General features: G+C 43.8%; 1 protein-coding gene across 4 annotated transcripts in view; it reads right to left on the bottom strand.

Moving 5' to 3' along the window:
• agap3 (ArfGAP with GTPase domain, ankyrin repeat and PH domain 3) overlaps positions 1 to 27,851 on the bottom strand; it is a 100,974-nt gene that overhangs the window by 30,438 nt on the left and 42,685 nt on the right. For 3 of the 4 annotated variants that reach the window (XM_076144659.1, XM_076144660.1, XM_076144658.1), the window contains exons 2-11: positions 23,078 to 23,136; positions 20,715 to 20,802; positions 17,767 to 17,852; positions 16,491 to 16,632; positions 16,214 to 16,348; positions 14,013 to 14,140; positions 13,602 to 13,757; positions 8,412 to 8,495; positions 4,153 to 4,257; positions 2,140 to 2,311 (exon numbers count right to left, since the gene is read on the bottom strand). In XM_076144659.1, coding sequence (XP_076000774.1) covers positions 2,140 to 2,311; positions 4,153 to 4,257; positions 8,412 to 8,495; positions 13,602 to 13,757; positions 14,013 to 14,140; positions 16,214 to 16,348; positions 16,491 to 16,632; positions 17,767 to 17,852; positions 20,715 to 20,802; positions 23,078 to 23,136 — 1,155 coding nt within the window. Of the gene's footprint in view, positions 1 to 2,139; positions 2,312 to 4,152; positions 4,258 to 8,411; positions 8,496 to 9,500; positions 10,696 to 13,601; positions 13,758 to 14,012; positions 14,141 to 16,213; positions 16,349 to 16,490; positions 16,633 to 17,766; positions 17,853 to 20,714; positions 20,803 to 23,077; positions 23,137 to 27,851 lie in introns of those variants that run through there. The other variant, XM_076144661.1, reaches the window with a different exon arrangement.

Below are 27,851 nucleotides of genomic sequence, written 5' to 3'. Positions count from 1 at the left end.
AAGCCTTAACATGTGATTTATTCTGCTTGTAACTGCTGCTGTACCTTTAGTTTTCATATTGATTTGATTTGCTGACGCAGTGACAACACACATTCCAGTTGTAATCTTTATAAGGTGTCAGCTTGTTGCCAAAGTTACCCGTTTATTCCCAACTTTCAGCAGTAACCTGGCTCTGGAAACGAAGAGGGAAAACATGGAACGCGGTATCAGTAACAGAGAGGAAACTGCAGAAAGGAACCTTATGTTGAAGCTCATGAGAGGCTTCTACTCTAACGCGGCTTTGTGCGCATTTAAACACAGTAGCAGCGCGCCGTAGCTTCACAGACAGAGACGACGGGCTGAAGTGGAGAGAGAATGAGCTTTTAATGATTACTCTCCTGAAATCTCTACCTCTCCCACATGCATCTCACCCACTGGATTGATTAAAAGTGACTGGGCCCATTAATACTTTCATACAATATATCTGTCGCTGGTGACATGGCACGACGCGCGTTAACAGGGGGGATCATATTTAAAACGGTTCCGCTCAGCACCCAGCAAAGGAATTAAACCTGGCCGCACTGCAAGCCGGCGAGCGCATGCGTTCTCTCATTTACTCTCACTGTCTCCTAATCCTCTCCTCTTCATCTTCCAATCTCCCCCCTTCGTCCCCCCCCCCCCCCCCCCATGCCATCCCTCTTCTCCCAGTGATTATAAAGGTCTTTAGATCCAAGAAATGAATGAATTACCAAAGGCAAAGACAAGGCTTGTGATTCGGACGCCATGAATGAAAAATTACCCCTTTGTTCCCTTCATCAATTGCATGTCTAATGAAATCAAAATCCCGATCGCATAATCAGAAGAGGGTCCTCCACCCGGAGAGAGACCTGATGTGATTTGTAACCTTTCTTTTCCTAAGTGGAGATTAACGCAAATCTTCCTCACATTGTTCCCTAATGCACCAATGGATGGAAACAGAAAATCTTGGGAATTCATCACCGACAAGTCTTTCCAGGAGAATACAACAATCGGGGGAGAATCCGTGTAGGGACGAGTAGAGAAACGGTGATGGCCGATGGTGCTTCAGTGCTTTTCACCCCACCAACCCCCTAAAACCTGATCCGGCCTCTTTTTAGAGGGGGGTCCCAGTTGCGGGGGGAGTCTTTGTCTGCACGGATGACTCCCCTCGACCCAGCAATCAAGGTGAACACAACCTCCATTCCGTGTCCTTTCCCTCTATACAAACTCCTGTATCTTCTCTGCTTTTGACTGATTAACCCGGTGGGCTCAGCTTGGCCCGGGTCTGACGGGAACTCGCCCCGGTGCAGCGCTGACGGTCCCCGCTGACCCGTCTTTGGCAGCTGACCCGCCTCCCAGCCGACTCACTCCGCTCTGCCAGTGAAGGAGCCCTCCTCGCCCCCCTCCCCCACCCCGGGGATCACTTTGCTAATTAGTATTAATTACTCTTGATCCTAACCCCTTAAAATCCAATGGCTGCCTTCGACTCTACAAGCCCGCTCTGACTCTGTCCAGCCTCCGGTGGCGCCGCTCGATTGGGAGAAGTGTTCTATTTTTAAAGCTGAGAGGTGAAAAACCCCCAAGACCAAACAGGTTTTTGTTGCCATGTGACCCCCACTCTACCTTGACCAGTGAAAAATAACTAGGCCAGTGTAAAAGCGGCGGAAAAAACATAAACAAAGCCTTCTAAAGGTGTGCTAATGTCTAAAACACTGACTGTAATATTGAAACACTTTAATTCCCCGTTCAGTAATTTAGAAAATTAATAGATTTCTCATAAGCGCTCATTAAGTCATCATTGTGTGTACTATAAGGCAGCTAATTTGCATTGATGAAATATATGTAAAGTAGATAATTAACCTGTTGGGGCCCATTTTTATGATTTATCGCAAATGGAGGGCGCGGAAAATGAGTCCGGTAATATCCTTTGTGCAACCATTAAACAACATACCTGAGTCTTTTGGATAGTACATGAAATATATACGAGACGCCATACACACCCATTCAAATTCAGACACTCTTCTAGTTATTACTTTTAAAACTAGACCCTATTAGGAGTTATGTATTTTCCAGAGAGGTCAAAAAGTATCATCAAAATAGTTCCATCTATGAATTAGATCAGGGCTGTAGTTCGAGTCCCACCTGTGTTCCCTATGCCTAGTTGCAGGGTGCTGCGGTCTTTGGTGAGCCCGTTGGTTTTGGGGCTCGCGGTGGGAGCGATGGTGGCCACCGCTCTGGGCGGACGCTTCCCCGGCACCTTCACCGTCGTCCTCAGCAAGTCGATCTCTTTCCCGTGCACGTTCTGCATGTAGTCCTGCAAGAATAAAAAAAAAAAAAAAAAAAAAAGTTAGGCAAATGGAGAGCAACTGGGCGAGTAACACAGTCCAAATATTCAGAAATATTTCAACTATTTGGGCAATTGATTATAGACAAAGTAGACCAGCAAGAATCCAAGAATTATGGAAGAAAAACTAATTAAAACACAATTCAATTTATGCCCCCATTAGTCACAACCCATCTCAGGCCATCCTGGCTAAGTACACAGAGGGTGTGTGTGATGGAGGAAAATGATTGTAAAGCCATTATACATCACCTGTGCCCACGCCGTCTCTCCAAATAGCGAGATGTTAGGCTTAATGAATGCAAACAGTCTCATTCGCTTTCAATTTGGCCATTTGATTTGGTTTAAAGTGACTTCCACCCAAATGTGGGAAGCCAAGGTGAAAATCATTGGGCTCAGCAGAAAAAGACCCAGATAGAGGCGAGCTCGGCCTTTGCCGTCCCCCCACCGGCTCCTCTGCTTTATTACCGTGTCATAAAGCACTCATTTCTTTCCCAAGCCTCCTCGCTAATTACCCAGTGAGCGCTCTCATTTCATTTTATTGCTGGAATTAACAGCCAGATCGAAGCGTGCAAAGCTATTAAGATGTGTGATTAAGCCACATTCAATTAGTTTCTACAAACAATTTAATTGATGTAGCAGATAGAATTAACAGAAGGTGATTGTGTGGATGGCTTGGCTGACTGCGAAATTAAAGGTTCCCCTCTTCCACTCTCAGTCTGCCTCCCTCCCTCATTCGTTCTCTCTCTCCATCTCTCACTCTCTCTCTCTCTCCCCGGCGCTCCATCTCTCCATCTCTCTCTCTCTCCCCCTTTTTCCTTTCTTACTCCTTCTCTGCTCCGCTGCTCAAAATGAGCTCGAGCTGTTACCGTGCTAATGTAACTGTCTCTCTTATTTCACCTCCCTCAGTAAGTCAACAGATTCATAGATTCATAGATTGCCCCGATGACCTGTAATAGCCATAACGATCTGAAGGTAGCCCGTTCACTCAATTACATACATTACTGTAGTGCAGCAATGCCCTGCTAATAACTGCTTGTAAATTAAACCACTAACACACTGTCAGTGCAACAAGGCCACGTAGCAGGTCTAAGTCTATTAAATGTTGTGTTCAAAGTTTCCGCTGCCTCGTAATAATGATGACAAGGCCGTACTTTGAGCATTCTCGCCTCCTTCTTAACTGCAACATTCCAAACACAGCCTTGACCCATAAACAGGCTGGACGGGGAAGAATGAGCCAGACTGATAGAAGGTGCTCTAAACCGATTTGGAGTAAGACAGGCGGGGCATTTCTGTGTGTGGCACCGGTGCTACTGATCTGTCTGCTGCCAGCCAGTGGAGTGTTTAAGAGGTATTAGCGGCCCAGCGGGATTCTGACAAAGATGGATGTGGGAGGCTGGTCAGGCTCTGCTGCCATGCGGCGAGGACCATTATAAATACAAGCCAGCGTGGAGTCTGGGCACGACGGGCAAGCGGCAGCACAGCCATGTCTCCATTAGCCAGCACTTGGGATGAGCGCCACAGGGGAGCAGAGATGACCACTAAGATGCCCCTTCCCTTCATACCAATACTTAAGTCGCATGGGTTTGCTAACACAGCCGTTACATACACACACCACCTCTGGAAGTCTGCAGCTGGGAAATGGTGAGGCTATACGGTTGCATTCTGGCTCAACAGCCGCGGCGGTAAATGTAATCGCGTCGAGGGACTCGTGCTCAGCAGTTGAAAAGTCCCACTTTAAAAACCTCCCTCGAGTGCAAACAGTGGCGCAGCAAACACATAAAGCCGATTGGAAAAGAAGTGGGGAGACTCACATGTAAGCTGGGGTGGTAAGTGAGGACGCCATTATCACACAGTGTGACATATTTCTTTTTCCACTCCTTGTTGAGGGATTTGCCACTTCGCTTCAGAAGGATTCCCTGTAAGAGATAAGCCATCACGGTGAGCCAATCCTCCCTCTAAAGCAGCGTGGAGGATAATATGAGCCATCATAGATGTTAAATACCATAGAACAGCATTATTAGCAGTATTATTGCAGTTGTGTTGCTGCATTTGTTTGTTGCAGGGTAAATAAACACCATTTCTAGTAGAAATAACACCATAAAAACTTCAATTCAGCTGTTGAACCTTTCATTTGTTGTGAGAACTTGACAGGTTTTGAAAAGCGCGTGTTGGTTTTTGTATGTAACAGTGACCTTTCAGAAAGAGAGACAATCCAATTTGCCAGACCTCCTCCCTGCATTCATACACATAACATGCTGAACTCTGGAAGACCTCTCTATCCCGGGATTAGGGAGCGTGATCTCCCCTCTTCAAAGCTCACTCAGCCCTCATTCTATTCTACTTTATCTTCCGGGGCCTTTTAGGGCCTCAGATGGTTTCCTTATCTGTTGAGTAAATCCACTAGTAAACAATGCAGTTCCTCTGCTGGAGGTGACCAAACGCTGAGTGCAAGGGCCAGGAGGCTCTCAGGGGTTAAATACTGAGGAGGGGCACGCTTAATTAGGGGATTAAGCAGGGGCAATGTTTGTGCTTTTACAGCCAGGGCCTGTGTGTGTGTGTGTGTGTGCTGATAGGGAGGGGGGCTGAGGGGTTCTGTTTTGCTAGCCAGGCCCATCCTGCGGGGCTTTAATCCTGATTAACACATCAGGAAGAGCTGACCCTCGGTGACCTGGGCACCAGGCTGTTTGCCGACAATCATCCTAATCCGGCCAATTGATGATTCTCGGCTGCATGCTGGGACTCAAAGTTTGGGACTCTTCAGGAGACTTTCATGACACCTGACAGTCTACAGCGTCCTACTGGAGCAGGACAATAACCCTCACCCAAACAGAAACAGATGTAAATGGGTACAGAATAAGATTTACAATATGCTATCATATTCTTATAATGAGAAATAATCGGTGCTGAAGTTTTTATAGTTGATATATTGAAGGAATCAGGATATTTTTGTGCATTTTAATAGAATATTTCCTCTTTGATTAAATCTAAAGTCGTGTATTTCTACATTTTATAAAGCCATAGTTTAAATCCCAATCTATAAATATTCACAAACATTCAACATCCACATATAATTGAATGTATTATTTACTGATGAAGAAAAATGTCTGCGTGACTGAAAATATAATCCTTTTATTTCTTGAGTGTGTGTTTAGCTGTGATAAGATATTTAGAGTTCCGGTGATCGTTTTGTTTACATTTGGATCACAGATTACGGTCAGAATTGATTTTCAGCTTATTGATATTTTGGATGATATTTCAGGAAGACGTGCTGTGTTCTATAATCAATACTTGCTGACTGCCCGGACTGTTCGCCATTTGGTCAATAAAAGAACTGTAAACACTTTTAAATGACTTTCTAATCATACAAAGTAAATGATCCGGTCACAAGGCCTCTGGCGTCTTTTTAATGCATGTTTTACAAGCAAATATGTTGCTCATACTGTGGTCCTACTGAAGCATACATTAATCTATACATGCAATCAGTGTTCAACTTCTGAAATTTATCAGTGCTTTGAAGCAGTTCGATAAATATAATAAAACAATAATGTGAAAATCTTTACAGCCAGACTAATTTTTCACTCTTTTTATTTCAACACTAGACGACTACAGATGTATTATCCTTCATAAACTGTGTCACTTTCAGTAATTGGAACCTTTGCTAATGATTTGCGATAATGTGTCATAATTGTTCTGTCATTTTGCCGTATTGAATGGAGCACTGGACTCTTGATGTGATAGTTTCCCCATATTAGTGTTCCCATATGTCACGCAACGGAAAGGCAACATGTGCGGGGAGCCCTCAGCCTCTCACTCTGCGCTTGACACACACGCACGAGCACACACACAAAGGCATCAGTGTGTTTGAGCCTGCGCGACGTAAGGAAACAGGCCGATCGGCAGACCCGCTCTCTGTGTCCACACAATTGTCATATCTCCACAGTGGAGATAGTGTCTTTCCCCTCTATTGTCAGAGTACCAGGAGAAAAGCTGCATCCTGCCACCGCGGCTGACTGATAGGCCGGCCCTTTGTGGCAGGCCAGAGAGAGGGGGGAAAAGTGTGTGTGTGTGTGTGTGTGTTTGTGGAGAGGGAGGACAAGAAAGGAAGCTCAGTGTGGGTAGCTTCTCAGCAGTAAGTGCATTGTTACCCCCCACTCACTATTTTTTACAGATGGGAGGGTAGAGGGGGACATGCAGTGTGTAATTTGGCCTGATGGGGTAGGGGAGGTGAGGGGGCGAGGGGGGAGATGAGTGGTAATTAAGCTCGCATTGACACTTTGATCTTCCTGATTGTGCATTTGACTGGCCTGGAGATCAGCACCCCACCCCCCCTTCGTGGCCCCCCCCCTGCCCCCTCCCCCGCTCCTCTGCAGGTCTGTCTTTTATCTTGTCAAAAGTTACTATGATACCCAGAGAAATGGGTACTGGACTTTATAAGGAAGGAGGACCCCCCCCCCTCATAATCTATATGAGATAAGAGCGGGGCCAGTTTACGCTACAGATTGGCTCAGAGGGGAGGATTGGCTCTGATCTTTGCAAACTGACCTGCTGCTCACCTGTGCTCGGTGCTCCTCTCCCGCTGATCACACTTACCCACTACTGCGGGGAATTACAATAATCCCAACAAGAACACAAGTGCTTAACTAGGATCTAATGAAAATGCCACGTTTGGATTTTTTTCATTTTGTACTTTTCCATGTGCTTTTAAAGGTTATGTACCCAAAATAGACTAGTGAATTTTTTTTAAATGACGTCAAACATGGAACACATCATATTGACAGATAGATAAAAGTGATACTGATTGAGGGAGGACAGGGGGGGGGACTGGAAGTGTCGGGCGGTCATTTTCTCAGCTCGCCGAAGCCTTGATAATTTTCTTCAAGAAGCAAACGGAATGAGGAGGTCTGGCTTAACATTTTCATAAAAGACATAATCTTGCACGTTGCGCAGGTAGAGAGCATAACATAAGGATGCTGACCCGTTTCAAAAGCCCTCATGTAATCATGAGTAATTATTAATCAATGTGTCAATTACTTCTCCTTCGCTTGCAGTTAAAGCTTAGAAATGGTGTTTATTCAGATCACATGTGTAATTTACACTTCTGTGTAACCAATTGGGGTTTTTAAAGAAATGTCAACCAATATGTCTGTATCTATAAAAAAGATATAACACAAATCAAATGTTAGACACATTACATTACACATTTAAAAACATGTAGTGTAATGAAGAATGATAATTATCAGTGTAAAATGTTAAATATTACATCAAAATATAACTTGGTTGTCTCTGAGGTCAGTATATACAAACAAAACTGTGGTTCCCAATTTAACGCTGCTAATTTGCCATCATCATTACACAGCAAAGTTATAAATAGATAGATTGTTATTCTTTCCCCAAAGGTAACTCTGAGCGTAACAAAAATAATGTCTATACATTTTGATAATACTCGTAAACATATGTCACCACATGCAAACATGAGCAATAAAAACCCTAACATTTCCATAAGGACCCTTGTCCTTTATTATGAAAGGCACAATCAGTTATCTCAACATAAACATAAGAATTAAAAATCTAAACACAGATATGAGTTGACAACAATTTCATGTATTTTACTGATACTTTAAAATAGTTGATTAATGTAGTAATGTTTGCAAATAAAAGCTGGCTTATATTTGCAATAATGATTATATGAGGAAAACAACATAAGATGTATTTTATCTCTCCTGTGATGCTCTATTTTATGCGTGACAATACCTTAAATCACCATATTTAAAAAAACTAAACAATTTCAAGTATGGCACATTTATAAATGTGCGTTGTATACAAAGATTGCCTACAAGATTATCAAGTAATATTCATTCTGACGTTCTTTCCCCCTTGTGTGTGTACTTGGCTGCGTTGGGATTGACTGTAATGTTGTGTTATGTCGCCATCTAGTGGCTGCACTAACATATGGCATGACCCAACAGATCAAACGTCAACATAAAAAGGAACCCCGACTGACACGTTAAAGGGTTCATACTTACCCAGCTAACTATGAGATATGCAGATAGAGATGAGGAAGAACTCTTACCTGTTTGATCGGTATGGCTCTTCCACTGCCTATGCTGTCTGTTTTACTGTCAACGCTCTTTGCTTGTTCACTGGCTTTCCGTGACTGCAAGAAAACAAGAGAGTCAATCAGTAACCGAGGCAAGACACTGACAAAGAAACAGCATGGGAGTCGGGGTGTGTGAGGTAAGTATGGGTGCATGTATGCTGTGTGTGTGTGTGTGTGTGTGTGTGTCTGTGTGTGTGAGAGAGAGCGAGAGAGAGAGAGATTGGAAGTCGGAGGTTTGTGTTTGAGCTTTTGCAGTAATGTCGAGAAAACTGCACGTTGCAAAATAAAAGCATCAAAAGAAGCTTCAAATAAACAGACAAGCAGACCAGCAGAACAAACAGCGGTAACACCGACGTGCAAGTAAATTAAATTCAAAGGAACAAACCAAGCACTAGACACAGAGGACCATCTCAACACAGAGGATACCAAAGACGACCACACATTGAGTCATGACTCAGCCCTGAAACCCATTTGGCAGATCCTCTCCTCTGTTTCAGACCCAGAGAGGGCCCTTAGTGCACCTGCAGAACAACTGCTAGTGGCACTGAAAAGCGCTTTTTTGTTGCACAGTAAATACAAAGTCACAGTTCATAAAAGCTTAAAAAGAAGGAAGGGGAAAAATGACATCACAGGTGACATTAGTAGACGCTGCTTCCGTTGACCTTTGACCTGAAAACCTGAAAAACCTGGTAGGACATTATGAGGTTAATCTTAATGCATACATATCAAACATTGTAAGGGTTAGGGTTATAAAGGTCAGTCATCAAAGTGAAAACATTAAAATGCATAACATTTTTGCTGGTGCCTGTGGAGAGCAAAACGGTCAGTGAACACATCATTAAAGGGAATCATATCAAACCAAAAAACAAAAACAACCTTCCCACCCTCCAACACAAATAAAGAGATGAGGTACAGGCAGGGACAGACATGAGTGTTTATGGTCTCATTCAGAACATGAGAAATGTCCAATCACCAATGGAGAGAGGTAGAGTCCGACTTCAAGTAAACCAAGTCTTCTTTATGTTTTTCCAACATTTTATTTTTTATGATGACTTGTTTAGCTTCTATACAGACACCATACAAAGCAAGTCACAAATTCACTTCAAAATATTCAACAGATTGAGCCAAACATTGCAGTTCCCACAAAATATAGGATGGACAATAAAGGCATTATTTCATATACTCCTTATATATATGTACTTTGTATAGAGTACCATTGTAAATAAAATACAATACAAGATATACAGCAGTCTATATTTTCATCAATCCGTTCATGATAGAAAAGCGATTATGCAAGAGTTCATAATCTATGTACCAAACCGAAACAGAGGAAAAATTAAGATAAAGAAAACCAATGCGGAAATCAATATATAAATAAATAAATAAACGTGCAAATGTGCAAAAATAACTAACGTAAATCTAAAAAAAAGAAAAAAAGAACAGTGTAACTACATTCATACAAGTCGGTGCAACCCAGTTTCATTTGTTGGTAACTTTCATTATAATCTCTGTGATACCTCAACACTACTCTGATTTTTATGAAGGCCTTCATAAAACTACCCCAGGTTAGTCTAGAATCTGAAATATCTCTGAAATTGTACATATATGCCACACCTCCGATTCCATTCCATACCTCAATACTCGCTGGAAAGTAGGCGGAAACCAAAGAAAAAAACAGATCCAACTGAATGTAGGAAGAAAAAGGAAGAACAAAAACAACTTGGCACCTCTAGTCCTTGAGTCCTCATTTACGGCAAAAGGCAGTGTGATGTCATGTAAGGAAAAGTTTGTGTCCTTTGGGTGGCTGGATAACAGTTCCAAGAGTGACTTGACTGTACAGCGTGTTTTGTGTTGGATATCTGAATGTGGGGTCTGGTGGGGGTGGGGGGGGTGGACGGGGCATTTCCAGAAGAGTCCCTACAGTCTTTATCACGTCATGGTATTTGACAGTCTACTTTGAGCCAAATCACTGAAATGGGCTCAACTTTAGGTTGTCTTAGACGCAGAGTCCTACGGTTTCCATAAAGTGTTTACTACATTTTATGCATTACCCGAGATGCAACAAAGCATTAAGGGTAAAGCGGAAACAAGCTTAAATGCAAGTTCTCAACGAATAATCTCCTTTTTTATCAGGATTGGCAAAGCAGGGGGACTCTTTTTTTTTTTTCTTTTTTTTTAAAACCACCATGCTCTTCTAATTCCGAGAGAGTTGGAAAGCCCTTTTTGTTGAAGAAAGGTGGGAAAGAGAAGCACAAATCTGCAAATATTGAAAAACAGTGTCAAATGGTTTTTTTTTTTTTTTTCTTTCTTTCTTTGTGTTTTGATTCAGGAACAAGTCAAGGGACTAAAATATGAAATGGTAAACACCAAATGGCCGACATGAATACATGGATTTAGTAATAAATGTGATTAAGTGGGATGAAGTATAAAAAGATGTCGTACTATTCGTATCTATATTTTTAAACAGTGTGCTTTCCAACACAAAAAGGGACAGACAGCCTGAAGACCTCAGGACACCACAGACAGATTACAAAACATATTGGTAGTTATTGACCATGGAAGCGCTAGGAAAGAATAACGTGTACTGTGCTGACATCTAGTGGCCAAGAACAGTAATGGTAGAAAACTGGCTGGAAATGAGTGGTTGGTGGTTTGTGAGGGTGGTGAGAAGACAGAGCAACACACTAAAGTATATACTTTTTTTTAAAAGAAAGATTTTACTTTAAGACCCAACAACTGCATTATTAAAATTCTAATATTCTTATAATTAATAATTCGCAAATTAAAGCAGCTTTGGAAGGAAATTGTATATCAGATGCGAGTGGATTCAGATTACGTCGCGCCGAATGATTTGTTTTTCACTCTCCAACAATGTTAACTCAAAAAACAGTGCAAAGGATTTGACTTTAGTTTAAGAGTCCCAATGCCGGAGCCATGAATGTGACAAATATTACTTTTTAGCATCCAATTCCAGCGGGAGTGAAACATCTTTTGTGCAATGAATAAAGTGAGACTGGTGTCAATCTGTTGAAATAATCTGTCAACGTCTGTCTACTGATTAAATTAAGGCATACTTTCTTTCATTGCGTTCCTCTTTTTTTGAAACAACACAAAGTCGTACTACTTACAAGAATGTGGCAAGAAAAGGCTTTTTGAATGGCAGCGGTCAGTGACTAAGCAGGGCTTTTTCCGCACATTTACATGGAACTAAAGATGTTCTTCAAACAGACAGAAGCTCGGGAAGAGACATCGTTGACGTTGGGCTGATGGACTATTTTGTTAAATGGCAAAAATGTTGGCAATTCAAGTCTTCCTCTCCTTAGCCAACCGTACTCTTCAAGTGTCACTGATGAAATGTTGACGTCGCCCCCTTTAACTCCCCCCGCGCCTCTTCCTCCTCCTCCACCACCTCCGCCTTTCACTCCCTCACCCTCCTTCCTCCCACCCTCCACTCGCTGCTCCTTAGAAGGTCATGAGCTGAAACTCCCGCTCGGCTTGCCACTCGGGCACCCACACCGGGTAGGTGGCGTGCTTCGGAATCTCCATGACGCGGACGGGGAGAGGCTCATTTCTCTGGTGGACATGGTTAGTCACTACCTAGCAGGGGGAAGGGAGACAACAAGGGGAGCTAGCACACAGCCTGCACTGCTCGGACGCCACATGTCTGCGGCTCCCACAGCAGCTGGGGTAAGAGGGTGAGGGTTGAAGTCAGTGGGAAGAGAGAGAGAGAGAGAGAGGACGGGAGAAAGAGGGAGGTCACAGAGAGAATTAGTGAGAAAGAAATGGAAGGAGGGAGAGAGACAGAGAGAGAGAGAGAGAGAGGGCTGACGTGGGACATAGGAGTCAGTGGACACGTCATAGGAGGTGAGAGAGGAGATAAGAGAGGTAGAGGAGAGGGGGAGGGAGGGTTACCAGAGTCTCACAGATCATCATCTCCCTCTCATCAAGCTCAGAGAGTTCCAGAAGGGAAGAAAAAAACTGCAAAACTAACTTTTGGAAACGCTGCATGTTCCAAAAAACACCTCCGATACGCTCTTCAGCACAGGACCTTTCCAGATCTCTATGAGCTTGATCAGACGGAGGTGGGAGGCGACTGTTGGGCAGGGGGGGGATTAAGAGAAGGGCAGCAGCAAAGAAGGCTTGTGTAGGAGGGAGTAGAGAGGAGGAGAGAAGGGTACAGGCTGGGTAGGAGAAGAGGGCAGAGGTTACAAGTATAAAGACAAGTATAGGAGACAGCTGAGGAAAGGAGAGTGGTTAGTGCACACATATGCTATCGGTTAGAGTCGGAGGGCGAATACGACAGGACACGTTGGGGAGAGAGAGAGAGAGCAGGCACACAGGGACTGGGAGGTGCGCGGAAACCTCGGTCAAAGGTTTGTTTGGGGGCGTCTGGGTCGTATTTTTTGGGCTGGAATAAGTGCCAAATGCGGCAAATGGGCGGGGTGGAGCGCGCGAGGACGAAGACGGCGTGGAGGACGAGGGGGGTTGTGGAGATTTAGCTACCTGGAAGCTGGCCAGACGTGCATTTAGGCTTGGCTTGGACTTTTCGTTTTTGCTTGTTTTTTGGCTTTTATTATATAGCCTGGCCGGGCGGCGGGCGAGCGGGCGGAGGGGAAGGGCGGCAGGCATGGTTTGGTTTGGTTGCTGTCGTCTCTTCCCAAAAAGAGGGGAGGAATCACTGCAAAGAAAGGATCTAGTAAAAGACAATAAGAGGGGGTTGGGGGGGGGGGGAGGGAGGGAGGGAGGAGAGGGGCCTGGATCGTCATGGCTGAGATGAGGAGGAAAAAAAAAAAAAATCTACGTGCGCTTACGTCAAATTCGAAAGAAAGGACATGAAAACAGCTGACATTGTTTTTCCACAGTGCTTAATCTTTGATATTTGCTTTGAGAGAAGGTGTATCTGACATGTTTCGGGGGTCTAATAGAGATGTTACTTATTCTTTTTCTCCTTTGCCCATTGTGCTTTTGTAAACATGATGCTTTCTTCGCCCGCATCAGAGGCAGGAGCGAGCGGCGGCAGCGGCTTTTGTTTTGTTTTTCTTTTGTTTTTCTTTTAATGCATCTCGAGCTACCTGTCTCCCTCCAGTGGACAAAGTGCGCTTGGCAACATGCCTCCTAGTAATGTGAGTGGGTGTTGCTTTGCATCAGCTGCCGCATACTTACTGTGAAAATGTTGGAGCGCCGCTTTGACTGCTTGCGGATGGGCGTGGGCGTGTTGGAGGCAGCGATGGTCTCGATGCGCATCTCCCGCTGACTTATGCTGGGGGTGGAGGGAACAGAGGAGGAGTAGTCGCTGAACGCACCCCCTCCATTGGCCGCCTGGGGAGCGAGAGATTAGGACAAACAGGCGGAATCGGAAGAGAGGAGGGAGGGGGAGAGAGAGAGAGAGAGAGAACAAGAGAGAGAGACAGGGAGAGAGAGAGCAAGAGAGAGATTGAAGAAGAGTCAGAAATAGATAGAGGATAAAACAACAAACAAATAAATGAGTTAATTTGGACAGATTTTACAGGTTTTCAGTTCTTAAATTCTGTTCTGACATTCTTGGTGCGTCACGTGCCGGCGCTGGGTTTGTACCTGGTTGATGTGAACAGAGGGGATGGATGCAGCCGGGACCGATGAGTGGCTGGGAGAGTTAGGCAGAGATTTGCATGGGCCGATGGAGAGCTGTTGCTTTTTCCTCAAGGCCACGACCTTCTGGGCAACTGGAGGAGAGAGAGAGAGAGCGACAAAGACGAGATCATGCCACCGTTTCATCCATCTGTTCCAATCCAACAATGATGACGCGGTGGATTTATCGTTAACAGGAATGAACATTACATAAAACTTGGAGGATGAGTTGTTTCATCTTCAAATCAATTTGGCGAATATACGACCAAAACAGCCTGAAATCAACCACACAATATCACAGCAATATCGATAATAACCAATCAATGAAGCTTCTAGTCAGGACTGAATCCTCTTTTATAGCTTCAGTAGAAACGGCCACGTCTCGGTATTGTCTCTATGGCTTTAATCGTAGCTGCTGTAAAATACAAAATCCGTCTACTTTGATCACTTTGCAGAGCGTTTGCGTGGAGCACTGCCACAAAACCATCTACCAGGAGCAGATGGATGATTACAGTGTTTATGATATGATGGTCAAATTAATTTACTGGTCAATCTGCCAAAACGTTGGTGTTATTCGTCACTGGAATCCTCCAGCTCACCAGACTGCTGAGGTTAATGGGGCTAATCTGTACCTTTGGTCAGCCTGCGTTCGCCAATATGCAAAGTATCTTCACTCTTCCTATAAACGAGCACAGCAGTATTGTGTCAACATAATATAGAAAGAGAGCTAACATTATAAAGATGAACCCTCGCAGCTGAACGAGGTAAACAAAGCCGACCGCAGCCAGATGAGAGAGACATACGAGCGTATCATCCAAACCACCTTGGGGCATTTGTTTCCAACTCAGGTATTAAGCAACAAGCAGCAAGGTGAATTCAACTGATCACCAGGGAAACAGGGTGCCTCTCTTTCCTCAGAAACATAATCATGCAAAATGGCATTTGTACAATTTGAGTATTCGGTATAGTGTGATATTAGCTGAATTATGTTATTGCAGCGTCTGGGTTGACCTGATTCAGTGCATTTCATTCAAAGCACACTGGAGTAAGGATCTGGGAGGGGGAGGGAGGGGAGGGAGGCGTTCATAGCGGCGTGATGTGAATTAACACGGAGAGGAATGATTAGAAGTTGTGTCGACAGCTGGGACCGCGTCGCCCCGCCCCCCTGCTGCAGCAGCATCATCGCAAATAAGGAGAGAAGACGCGAGCGATGCGAAGCGACTCTTGCAGACAGCCGAGCGCTCCTTTGCGTCTTTTAATTATTTCAAAATTGGGCTTCGGGAAGCAATTAAGGCACGGGAGGGAAGAAAACGTGTCGGTGCGTCAACAGTCAGCCAGACTCAAAGTGAGTATTGTGTTTCGTATTCAGCAGAGGGATGAGGACTTTTCAAAGGAGCTTCAGGGCCTTGGGGGAAAACCTGCCACAGCTGAGGCAGGAGAGTCTCCTTCAAACGAGAGTTCCACGACTTTCGCAAGGAATCTCGCTAATTCATCCTATTAAGGAGACATTAAGAGGGAATTCAGTTGTACAAATGAACACTAACTGGTCTGCGCAATCATACATCATGATTATACCTGCCGGATTAAGAACCCTTATTTAATTCAAATTACTGATGCATTATGAATCAAAGTCCTCCAGCTAATGTTCTTCTAAGATTCCTGTAACCAGTGAGCACAGAGCATGCAAAACATTCCGCCCATTCCAAGCAAATCAGGTATGCACAAGTAGTCGTGCATGTTGCTCTTTGGAACTCGTGGCAGCGTGAGTGAAATGATAATTATGCCTTGGTGTGAAAAGAGGAGAAGTCGAACCATTTTAATTATTTAATATTAACACGTTATTATTCTAGTCGGTTTTCAACAGAATGGCGCATTGAGGCTGCGAAGGGAAACGCTGAGCCTACATTCTGCACGTAACTTGAAAGTTAAAGGATAAATTAATCACCTCGCTCAAATTAAGAAGAAGCTGAGAAATGCTGCATCTTGGGTTGTGCTCGCATTTTTCTTCCCAAAACGCCGCTCATTAAAAGCTGGCTGGGAGTTTAATTCAAGTACTGTAAATGTCAAGAAAGCATGTAGTCCTTCCAAGAATCGGTTGATCAGGAAATGTAATAGCTTAGTTTCATTTTGAATTTTGAATTTCCTCAATTATGTAACCCCCGTCTCACCGTCCTGGAAGACTCTCTCCACATTCAGGCCGTAGGTGGAGCAGGTCTCATAGTACGTGCAGCGCTTCAGGTCATTTGACAACTTTCTGGCCCTTGAATCGTCAATCACTCTTGGGTTGGCGGCGCTGATCGCATCTGAGACGACAAAGGAAGAGGAGCATAAACAAACACAATCTCAAACGTTTCATCCAATCTGCTCTTTGGAAGATAATGTCAGTGTTTAAGTGTCGTTATGGAGGAAGGAATAAGGAGTTGCGTAAGATGAGCGTTTAAACACCTTGTGTTCCGACAAGGACCATTGGGACCTCAGCTGTGTTCCTGTAGCTGGATAAGCGCAAGAAGTAATTGTAGACCGTCTGGAAGCTGATCTCATCCTCCAGGCTGAAGACAAAAACCACCGCATCCACCCAGGCAGCAAACTGAGGACGGAGCAGAGGAGGTTTGTTTAAGCACCACACAACACAATCTCAACACTCACACAACTGCTGCGGGCAGGATCATGCTTACATCAACCACCGCTTTGTTGGCTGTTAAGACACAGAAAGCAGCGAACAACAGATTGGTGGCTATTGTCATTTCACCGGATAAACAACTTAAAGAATAAAATGCGCTCGTTGAATGGCTCATTGAGATTAGCATTGTTGTTGCAAAGGTGCAAACATTCAATGCTGATTTCCTTGTAAAGTTCCATGTACAGACAGCAGGGGGCAGTGTAGCAACAGTCATACACTGATGGAGGTTTTCTGCAGGTACTCGTGTCAGTGACTGATCAAATAACACTGAACGTTACATGTTTCTGTATTACCTTTCATATCATAGTCTGATCATCTCTGTTGCTCATAACGAAACTGGGGACAGTGCTTTCCCCTCGAGTGGGAGAAATTAATCATAATCACCAGCCGTTGTTGTGGGGAAAAGAAAGTGGCAACAGAAAACCCAAAGGAGCACTAACACTGACAATCAAGTGATAACGATCCCCTCCGCACTGCCCTCTTCCTTCCTTCAGCTTCTATATCACCCCTGGACCCCCGCGGGGGAATGAATGGCAAATCAACCCGGCAAGCCACAACTCTGCTCAGCCTCCTGTGAGTAGGAACATAATGGAGGCCTTTAATTATGCCACTAATTATACATGCAGCTGACGACTGAGCTGAATTCATTTTGATTCCCTAATCTCGCTGAGCATAATGCAGGTAGAAATCAGAGCCACGTCTGAAAACACAGCAGTATGGCTTATTACTGCTACGCTCACACTGACAGCAACATCGATAGCCTGTCTCCTCACATGAGGTGATGAATTATTGACCAAAGCATAAGTTCTAGTGAAAGATGATCGTGTATTGTCTCTTTGACCACAAAAAATGTTTTCTCTAGACTTTATCATTGATCTGTCCCTTAAGTGCTTTTAGTAGAGTGACTACAGAGTGCCATCATTCTGTTCCAAACAGTCCAGTGGTGAAGTGATGACTCGTCTCTTAGCAGCTTCTGTCTGCATGGCAGTTTTACAGACAGTTTGAAGTAAAGAAACATTGGTTCAGGGTCGGCGCTCGTACCTGCAATTCCGGAGGTCCGCCTTCATCTCTGATCAGGAGAAGGTAGCTCTGTCCGTCCACCACTATTTCTTTCTTGAATCGTCCACCTGAAGCAGAGAAAAGGCCGCATTTTAATCCGTGTTAACGTCTTCACTTTGGTCTTAGGTAGGAATACAGCGAGTATGACATCAGACATCACTCATACAGTACTTCAATCTGGAAATCAATGAGGATGTGCCGGGAAACCCAAATTTAATATCAAAACCCAACTCGATGCGGCTCGTAAAAGTTTGAAGATGTGCGTATCGGTTTAATCGCTGCTCCTCCAATTTAGATCCACTGACTAGAATCATACGCTGACAGGAAAGCAGGTCTCTCCGGAGCCAATTACGTGGGTGAGAAATTGCCATTTAGCGTGTCTAATGCACAGCTGCTGAGGGAACCGGTTCAGCGCTGCCTCAGTCCTGGTGAGGTCTAACCTTCACTTCACCAGCGTCAGCAGGCTGGGACGGCGCTCACAGTCTGACTCGGTGGTATTAAGGTCAGAACTTTTGCAATGAAATGATGAAGAAAGATGAGTCACGAGCAGAGAGAGGATTGAAATGGGACCTTCAGTGTGTGAAACAGGACAGTGGTGAGGAAGAAACGGCCTCCAGTTTCTTTATTTCTTTTCAAATACAAATGCATATTCCTCGCCGCGAGCAAAGATGGCAGCAGATAAAGCAGAGACCAATGGGAATAACCACACAGTAAATTGGTTTTTGCATATGATTTGCAAGGTCTGCTTTCCTGCAGAGATTAAAAAGATTCAAATGAGAGTGGTGAGGAAAGAAGAGATGTGCCTTGGAATGAGAATTTGGGCTTGTGAATACCAAATTGATGTTGAAATTTGAAAACATGCATAAATGAGAAGAGGCACAAAAGACGTTTATCAGACATCAGTGCTAGATAACAGAGAGTGGGAATGTAAGCTGTTTAGATGTGAACTTTCTAACAGACAGAAGAGCGCAGAGAGTCGTGAAGTAGAAAGGCCTGGTCATTTCTAACAGCGTTCCTCTTCCAGCAGGCAACATTTCCACTTGAGTCACGCTTCCACCTCCCTAAGTCCACGGCAGCCTGCTCGGCAAATCGGGGATTCTCCAAGCTCCCTGCGCAGGCGAGCAAGTTCGACTGGATGTCGGTTGCGTAACAGAGACATTCACGCGGCATCAGCCAGATATGGCTTTGAGCTTGGAGGTTCTGACACACACACACACGCGCTTAGAAACTATGTGTTCCTACGTCCCGTTTTCAAAAAGGGGACAGGAGGAGGGATATGTTACCACACAGTAGAACTGAGTGGGTGAGAATGAAATAGAGATGAGTTTGAATTACTGGGTTTCCATGGCACTTGGCTTCACACACACACACACACACGCAGCAGAACAGATTAAGGAAACTCTAAGCCAATGCAACTTATTTTAATAAAAAGGATGTGCTGTGAACGTCTGAATAAAGGAGGTAAAGTAGCATAATCTTTGGCATTTAACACTTTCCCTCTGGCGTGCTGGCGAAAGGACCACTGACGGAGTTCGAAAGTAAACAACTTAGTCGTATTAGTTATTCAGGCGTCATGGAAACGGAGTCTAATAAATAACAAGCCTACAGAGAGATGGTGAGTTGCTAGGCCTGGTTAACACGCAGTGAGCATACTCCACTTACACGGAGGCTTAGACCTTGACACAGAGCCACAATCCGATGGAGCTCCATCCGGTGTTGCCATGGTAACGCACCCCAGTACCCTTCCTTTTTTTTCTTCTCCAGATATCATAGCAAAAGCCAAGGAACAAAACATTGTCGGAAGAGGCACCACGGAACGTTCCTCTGCTGCGTAATCGCTACTGCCGAGTAAATACTTTCACTATCTGGATTACTGCCATATAAACAAACAAAGAGCCTAAGTAAATGCTAATAATTAGTCAGGTGCATGGTGTCAGAGCAACACATGGGTATCTGAGCCGGCATGTTTCCTTGATTACAGTGACAAACACCCGGCTCTGTTTTTTCCAGCATCGTCGCCATTGATTTCTGGAGGACTAATTAAGCGACGAGGATTTTCTCCCTCCGAGCTGAAAAATGCCCCGAAACTAATTATGCGCTCCATGTTTCATCCTCAGTATAATTACACGAAAAAAGGAAACACTGCGAAGCATGATTTTAACTGTCGGTTTGCCAACACCTTTGTGCCTTTCAGAGAGGGTTTTTACGTCTCTGGGTCAGGCGAAGGTCATTACAATCCTCACAATACAGAGAAGAAAATCTAATTCTCTTTCTGAGGGGGAAGTGGAATTGAAAAAGGAGGCAGAAACATGTTGTGCCTTGTCATTTTCTGTCAGAGAGAGGAGGAGGATTACAGCTGTGATGAGGAATGAGTCATTTACGTGGTCTTCCATGGTGGAAATGTGATGATCTGTCACCATTTCTTCCTCTCATTGGCGGAAATATAACAATGAAACGAGCAAACCAAAACAACACTAATTACCTCTGGCATCCTGAGGTTTTGATACACAAACAGAGCCATGTGTTATCTGAATGAACCTCCATCATAACGTGGCTATCGGTGCCAATATGCTTGATTATCTTCACCTCGCAAATCCAACATTTTGATTGTTTCACAGGGATTGTGTTGATTTTGGGGGAGAGAATTCTGTAATCAGGTTTTCAAGAATTATTTGCCAATTTGGTTCTAAAACATTTCCAAGGCGTTATGTGGTAATAAGTAAAGCAACCGCTTGACGGTAAAAATGTGAAGTGCAGACTGCAACTTGTATGATCGAAGCTTCAGACTCCCCTAATGAATCTGATGTCCACATGTAGAGCATCAGACTCTTAATTAGAAGGTCCAGGGTTTAAATCCTGCTGTTATCTCACCAGCTTCACACTTGGTTGCTGATTGTTGAAGCTTGAAATCAAAAACGTTTCTTTCTTACCTTCAGGAGACTCCTCCTGCACATATGTGCCTGTCAAGTACCGGTGGACCAAGGCAGACTTTCCACTGGACAGGTTACCCACAATGCCCTGCAATCCCAGAGACAGAATACATCATTACTGACATACATAGTACATAGTAACCCAGGGGGAACATGAAGAGCGCAACACTGTTTGTCAAGGTTTCAGCTGATTATCTATAAACTATGCACATATACTTCATATTACATAACAGCTGATGGACACCTAAGCTGGTTATAGTGTCAGGAATTCAAACCCAGAAGATAAATAATGAGTGAACATGTGATCGGCTGTTGATCGGCAGCCAACTCCCAAATCTTTGATGGTGCAGTAACCTTGAATGCACCGAGTCAGCACGTCCCTGCTCACGGCCGCATTGCTATGCAAAGCTGATCCAACCTGTTGTTGTGTTTGTTTAACCTCTATCATTTACCATAACAACATAATAAGAAGAATATCCCTTTGCTGACAGCCCTGGTTTTGTTAAATGCTGACGGAAAGCAGACTACACGTTCGCTGGGTGATTACTTGGTTTCAAGTCCCTGCACGTTCCTTTAAACTCCTGGCTGGAGGGACAAACGTCTTAAAAACCTATGTTACGCTGTAAAAAAATATTATCAAGTAATTGAAATGATATGCTATTTGCAGTTAATATGCCAAAACATGAAAACCACAGCATGATCCTTTACACGGGTTGTGTAAAGCCCATCCTTGCAACAGTAGAATGGAAAGGAAAGGAAAAGTCCTTAAGCAGCAGCATTTTCCTGCTTCTTCTCCCTGGAGGGTAGACCAGGCCTGGCTACGAAACCTTCAGGGTGATGCATGATGGAGGGTGGGCTGATGATGCCAGCATGTCTAGAAAGAACAAAGGCTGCAACATGCCTCATCTCCCTCCCCCCTCCTCCTCCTCCTCCAGTCACCATCACCCTCTTCTTCTTTAGATCATTAGTGGGTGGTAAAGCCAGGTATGGTTCTAATTATAGGGACGTTTGAGGCGCAAGAGAAAAGATCTGTTTAAGGCCTTTTCCAACCTCGCCACTCTCTAATTGAAGTATACATAGGATGAGGCAGAACAGCGGTGTCAACAATGAATAAGCCTTAAAGTTAAGAAAAAGTTGCGAGTCAACAAAAATCGACTTGTACCAAAGACTTCCCGCTGTTTTAACTGTAAACCGTTGGGACCTGCTGGTATATGGCTTTCCTCTAAACCAAAATGATCTATCAGCAGAAAAGGTGCTGCGTGTTTCCTCTCCTGTAGGAATCTTGGTCTGAAGTGTAGATTATAATGAAAACATGGATTTTAAATGATCAGAAGGTAAAAGACAAGCTCCTACATGATTTAGCCACCAAAACTCCATATGAGGATCAACACGATAGAAAGTATGCACAGACTTTGGTTAGGTGTTTGATCTGGACACAGGAATGTTCTGTCACTTGTAGACACTCTAGATACCAGATATTGATCCAGATCTGGTAGCTCAAATCATCATGCTCTGACTGAAGTCACTGTACATATAACAAATAAGCCTACAAACATGCAGCTACAGCCAATGTGTTGCTGAAATGAAATGGTTTTGACATATTTTCAACAGTTGACAGACTTTATATTGGCCAAGACGGCAAAAATAAAGCAGAATTGTTTAGTCTGTCCTCACTGAGAAGCACTTCAGTTGTTATTGTTGTTGTTGTCATTGTAATTGTTTGGCATTACGAAGAAAACCGACTTTTACTAAGCTGATGAGTCATGCTCAGCATCAGTAACTCCCAGGTGATGAGAGTAATGATCCTCGTTTCCTGATGCTTCCTTTTGTTTTTTCCAGGGCCTTTTAACAAACCTCTGCATGAAAGCTGCCCATCAACATGCTGATATAAACAAGAAGGAAGGACATGGATGTGAATTTGATATGTTTGACGACAGAACAAAAAAGATCTGATCCAATAATATTGTATAAACTGCCATGATGATCAGGTGCAGTTAAAAAGGCTGTGAGGGGTTTTGGGGGGGGCAGAAAGCCTTAAATCATGTGAGGATGTTACATGTGCATTTGGCAGTGGCTTGACTGTACTTCACTGGTGGGTGGGTTCAGACCCTCTCCATGTCACTTGTCTAGCCCAAAACTGTCACTCATCTCACGTCCTGCTGCAAACCACCCTGCAATCTCCGTGCCAACGCCATCTCATTAAAATCTGCCCAGCATGCGCCAGATAAAAGTCCAGCCAAACCCACAACTGTTCTCTCTCATGTGAAAAGTAAAATCAGTGCGCAAAACAGAAATGTGCGTTTCCCACTGGCATTGAAATCAAACAAAAAGGACGGGCTGGTAAAAAATACTCTGTTACTCACCACTTTGAGCTCTGGCACCGACCGACTCAATGTCCATTCCTGGCTGTTCACAAAAGAGTCTGAAAACACACAAAACAAAACCAAGTCAAGCACACTGACATTACAGTGACCCTCTGAAATTACAGCTAATGAAGAAAATGACAGGAGAAATTATTCTTTCAAATTCTTGCATAACTGATTCTAGAAAGTTTTATTTTGTTCATTACGTAACAGTGGGATTATGTTAAGTTATTTGCACCATAACTACAGGACAATAGATTATTATTATATACTGTTCGGTCTTGCAAGTTTCCTTTTCCTTTGAATTCTTTGTCATACTTTTTTACCGAGGGAGGATGTGATTAAAATGAGGTGTAGACATGGTAAATTACAGATTTAAATAAGAGCTGGCAATAATGCAGCAATTACGTCTCAATGCTATCTGCAGTGCACACAACTGATTCGGAGGGAATGGTTAGTTAAACTCTTGAGACACCTCTGTTAATTTCCAGGCATTCAATTTTAATATTAGGATTTCAACACAGCGGCGTCTCCAAGGAGGATTTAGCTAATCCCTTTTAAAAGACGAGCCATTACCAGGCTTGATGCAACTTGTTTTCGTTTTTCAATGCGATTTTGGAAACCTTGACTAGATAATTGCAGAGAGGAAGGGGCAGTAGGAAAGAGCAGTTAAACAAAACAAAACATCATTTAAGAACCATAAATGGCAAATCCACAAGCTCCATCACTCGTTTCCCACCAAGCAGGAGCCACACAGCCATCTGTGATAACAACTATCACACCAATAAGACCACCTTCCTTCCTGTTTTGGGAGCTTTCTCACCATCTGAACCCCCCAAGTAGATACAATCTCTAATGCAGGGGTATAGACTCCCTGTCTCCAGGCAACAGGGTATAATATAGGTCCCCTCCCCTCCCCCCCCGACAATGTCTCAACCATAACAATTACATGTTTAAACAGCACACAGGGAGGCACCATTACAGTGAGCCAGTATGTTTCCCCTGTGTGCAACAGGTGATGCTATTGTGCCAAAAAAAAAGTATAAACAGTGAAGAAAGCATCTTAAGTCGGTACAACACATTTAATTTCTGAGTGGAGCTGAGCCAGGCCCCCTTATCAGCTGTGCTTAGAGGTTAAGAATGTTTACTCTTTGGTGACCTTTGTGCCTCTGATTGTATCTGTTGTTGCAGTCGAGGAGTGAGGTGCATCCCGGCTGAAGCACGTTTCACCAGCTATTGTGTGTGGCAGAGAAGTTTTCAGCAGTGCGCCTTGTGTTAAGCCCTCTGAATGTGGATGTGGTTGATGCTTCGACGTGTCGGGACACGAGCAGACGCCGGTCAGATCCAGTTTTGCAGCAGAGGAAAACCGAGTGCAGTTCAGTTTATTCAGAGTATATCAGAGAAGACGGCTGCTCTCTTTCCTTGGATTTTACATTGCATTGCATTTTGAACTGACCTATTAAACTCAGATCTATCATCTAAATAAGAAATGACCACACAGGTGAATTAAATGTCATCAAACACCATCAAAGAAATAGAGCTGTTGGCCACTACAATTCTGTAACAGCAGAACGTTTAGTTTCCTGACCACAACAACACCACTTATCCATCCAAGGACGTAAAACACAAAAGGGGAATAAAGGAAGAGAAAATTGCAGCTATCACACAAAATTGGACGGGACCTAACACCCCGTGCATTATCGTGAAACATACCGACTTTATAGGAAATCATGTATCATTAGACAGTCACCCATAACAAATTGTAATATGGAGAAGATGGCTGATGTCTGCCATGCTGCCAGGAGCACATGAAGCACCACCATTTCAGCCCCCCACTACAAAGAAAGAAGCCTAATTGGATCCATGTGCTCTGTGTTACGTCACTCTTTAAGTATGAGCAGCCCCACATCACTGTGCCCCACAAACAGAAAGCACCCCCCACCCCCGAAAGTTGCAATGCCTGCAGAGGACACCGGTGTCTTTGTCTCTTTGAGGGGAAAACTGTGTCGCCCGCTTTGTTTGTTAGCGTTTTCGCTTCGCTGCCTGTGTCTACTCGAATGAAAATGACCGTCCAGTCGGGGGAGGTACCGAAGCACAATCGCCCCGCTTATTTCACTTTATGAGAAAGGAAAATGCAATGCGAGCAAAAAACTGCTGCACGTGCGGTTGCGTGTGGGTGCATTTGCATGGCCGTGCGTGCGCGTGCGTCTGTACGTGCAGTGGTTTTGGAATGAGAGACGACAACCTTGAGGTCTAAATTTCCACTCGAGCTCTAACAAAAGCTTTCCAACCTCGCTTTCCCACCGTCAAAAATTACAGACTGGGAATTCAGCTGGCAAGAAGTATTTTTACTTCCCCGACTTGCCCACCATCCCGCTCACCAACCGACATTCCCGACATCATTACTTATATCACACATAGAGCATCATACACCATCTTGCTTTGGTTAACTGCTCTAAAAAGCCATTTACACCGACTAGAGTTAGAGTTCTCGTGTTTTGCTGAGCTCCGAAACTCCGACCAGATACATCAGCCTAAGTAATAAGTCAGTGAGGAAGAACGTAAAAATCTTACACCGCGCCAGTTCAATTTCCACATGAAACACTTAAGGTCGTTAAAGCTTTGTGTTGCTCTCAGACGGGCATTGATCTTCTGAAATAAAGTGGACATCCTGGTTCAGCTCTCAATTCCCTTTGAGAAAACTTGAGTTCTGCCAATTGGATTTTGAGTCTCAGTGACTGACTCAATGTGTACAGATAATAGAGTCAGACCAAACTGAACTGGAGACAACAATCAGCTATTAACTTAAGAGCATTAAGTACCCACACCTCTGCTAAAAAAAACGCAAAAGTTTAACAAAGTGCAGAGCCATTTTGCAGAATTGGAGTGTGGTCTCCAGAACGTCGAGCTAATTCAACGCTTATCGACTTGGTGTTGAAAAGATAAGTGTTTCTTCTGAGATAGAAAACAGCTGGATACCGCTCACAATCCTCAGAACCCAAACTGAGAAATTGAGAATTGGGGAAGCTCAAATAACAATCAGTTTCAGCTATTAACAGATTTCCCTTCCCGTACACGCCCGGGATGTATCAGTCAGTGATTTTTAATCATCTCCCTGTTTCTCGGGTAGAAGGTGAGAATCCATTACTACTTCATTGTTTACTCAGTTGTCCTCAGCAGTGTCTATATATCATGATTGTAAATGTAAATACCTGCAGGGAGCTCAGTTCACTCCTGTGCAGCTGTGAATTAAATAAGCAAATGCATTTTTTAGATTAACTTTCCAATACGCAGACAGTCTCCATCTTATTAATGGCAGGTCGGTGCAAAGCCGTGTAAACAGACTAGGAAATGTTGGCTGGGATTCACTCAGAATGATATCATATGACACACACCAAAAAGCAAAGTCAATTTCATTCTCATGAATAAATTTAGATGGGAAATTAGAGATAAAGGAGTTCGGACCGAACTTGTATGGGAACCACTGTGATTAGATAATGACCGGTATGTCCAGACAAGTGAGAAGAAATATCCATCAGTGACGTCTGAGATGTCTCATTCCTCTGCCTATGCAGACTGGAGGTGGTTTTTATCTTCAATGGAATCCGCAGTATTTCAACCTTCACTAAAGAAGTGCACCAGACCTCCTGACTGGCCACCCCTCCTCCACCCCAGAGAGCCCCACATCCCACCACACGCTTCACTGATCACTTGTACGTCCACACTCGCAAAATAGTGTCTTTGTTCATCCACAGGTGGGGGTGGGGATACAGTCAACTAAAAACACCTCAATCCTGTTTAACCCCACCTTTCACTGATCTCATACACATCAACATATGATGTAATACAAATGACTATAAGAAAAACTATAAAAGACTATATGTGTTTGTGTACATGTATATGCATGTGTTAATTCAGTTGAATGTGGGCTGTAGCTTTCTGGATTTAATTTCAGAGCTCGGATGTCAAACACTTATGCAGGTAGCAACAGGCGACAAGCCCGCCCAGGGCAGTGAACACCTACCTTTACTCAGGCTAATCGGCACACCTACATTCCTAATGCCTGACTGACTGACTCTGCTATGGAACACATAGACAAATATCACTTGACTCTCCACCACAAAGGGACAGGTATCCTTGGTAACATGTCATGTGACAACACAAACAGACTGGAAGATCAACTAGGTTGACCTCAGGACCTATAAAAAGCTCAATGTATGCACGAAAATGAAATATCTCTGTTAAAGGTTACGTGTTTAGTTAATGAGAATGAATACCTGATACACACGCACACATACAACTAATTATGGTCTTGGAGTGAAGGTGTGGAAGTAGAGCCTCAAATGCAAATCACATCTACTAAAGCAGATAGTTACAAATATTTGCTGATCTCTGCTTGCTCTTTAAACGACTGGAGGAAGACAATCCCCTGCCAAAGCTAACCTTTAAACGCAGGGCTTATGTGGTTCTCTCTTCTCCTGATCATAATAGAATGTAATCCTTCTTAATTTAGCCCTGCCAGGGTCCCCATTACGGCCACTAACTGTGCTAATGCCACTGCTTTAAGCTGTGTCAGTGTAGGTCCAGTAGTCAACATTATCAGTCTCACAAGCCCCGCGTCTGGGTAACACAGAGAGAATGTAGGGGCTCTGTGCTGTACTATAGAGCAGAATGTATCATTGTTATTTGCCACTGATTATTTGGTTTGTACTTGTCACACATTCTTTGACTGACTTGTATTTAAGACAATAGTTGCTGTGTAAATTCATACAAA

The sequence above is a fragment of the Genypterus blacodes genome, unplaced genomic scaffold (assembly GCF_046128005.1).
Source record: "Genypterus blacodes isolate CSIRO-AG114 ecotype Tasmania unplaced genomic scaffold, CSIRO-AGI_Gbla_v1 ptg000029l_1, whole genome shotgun sequence".
Taxonomy (NCBI): domain Eukaryota; kingdom Metazoa; phylum Chordata; class Actinopteri; order Ophidiiformes; family Ophidiidae; genus Genypterus; species Genypterus blacodes.
The sequence above is the reverse complement of the archived record's forward strand: the minus strand, read 5'-3'. Positions and strand labels throughout refer to the sequence as shown.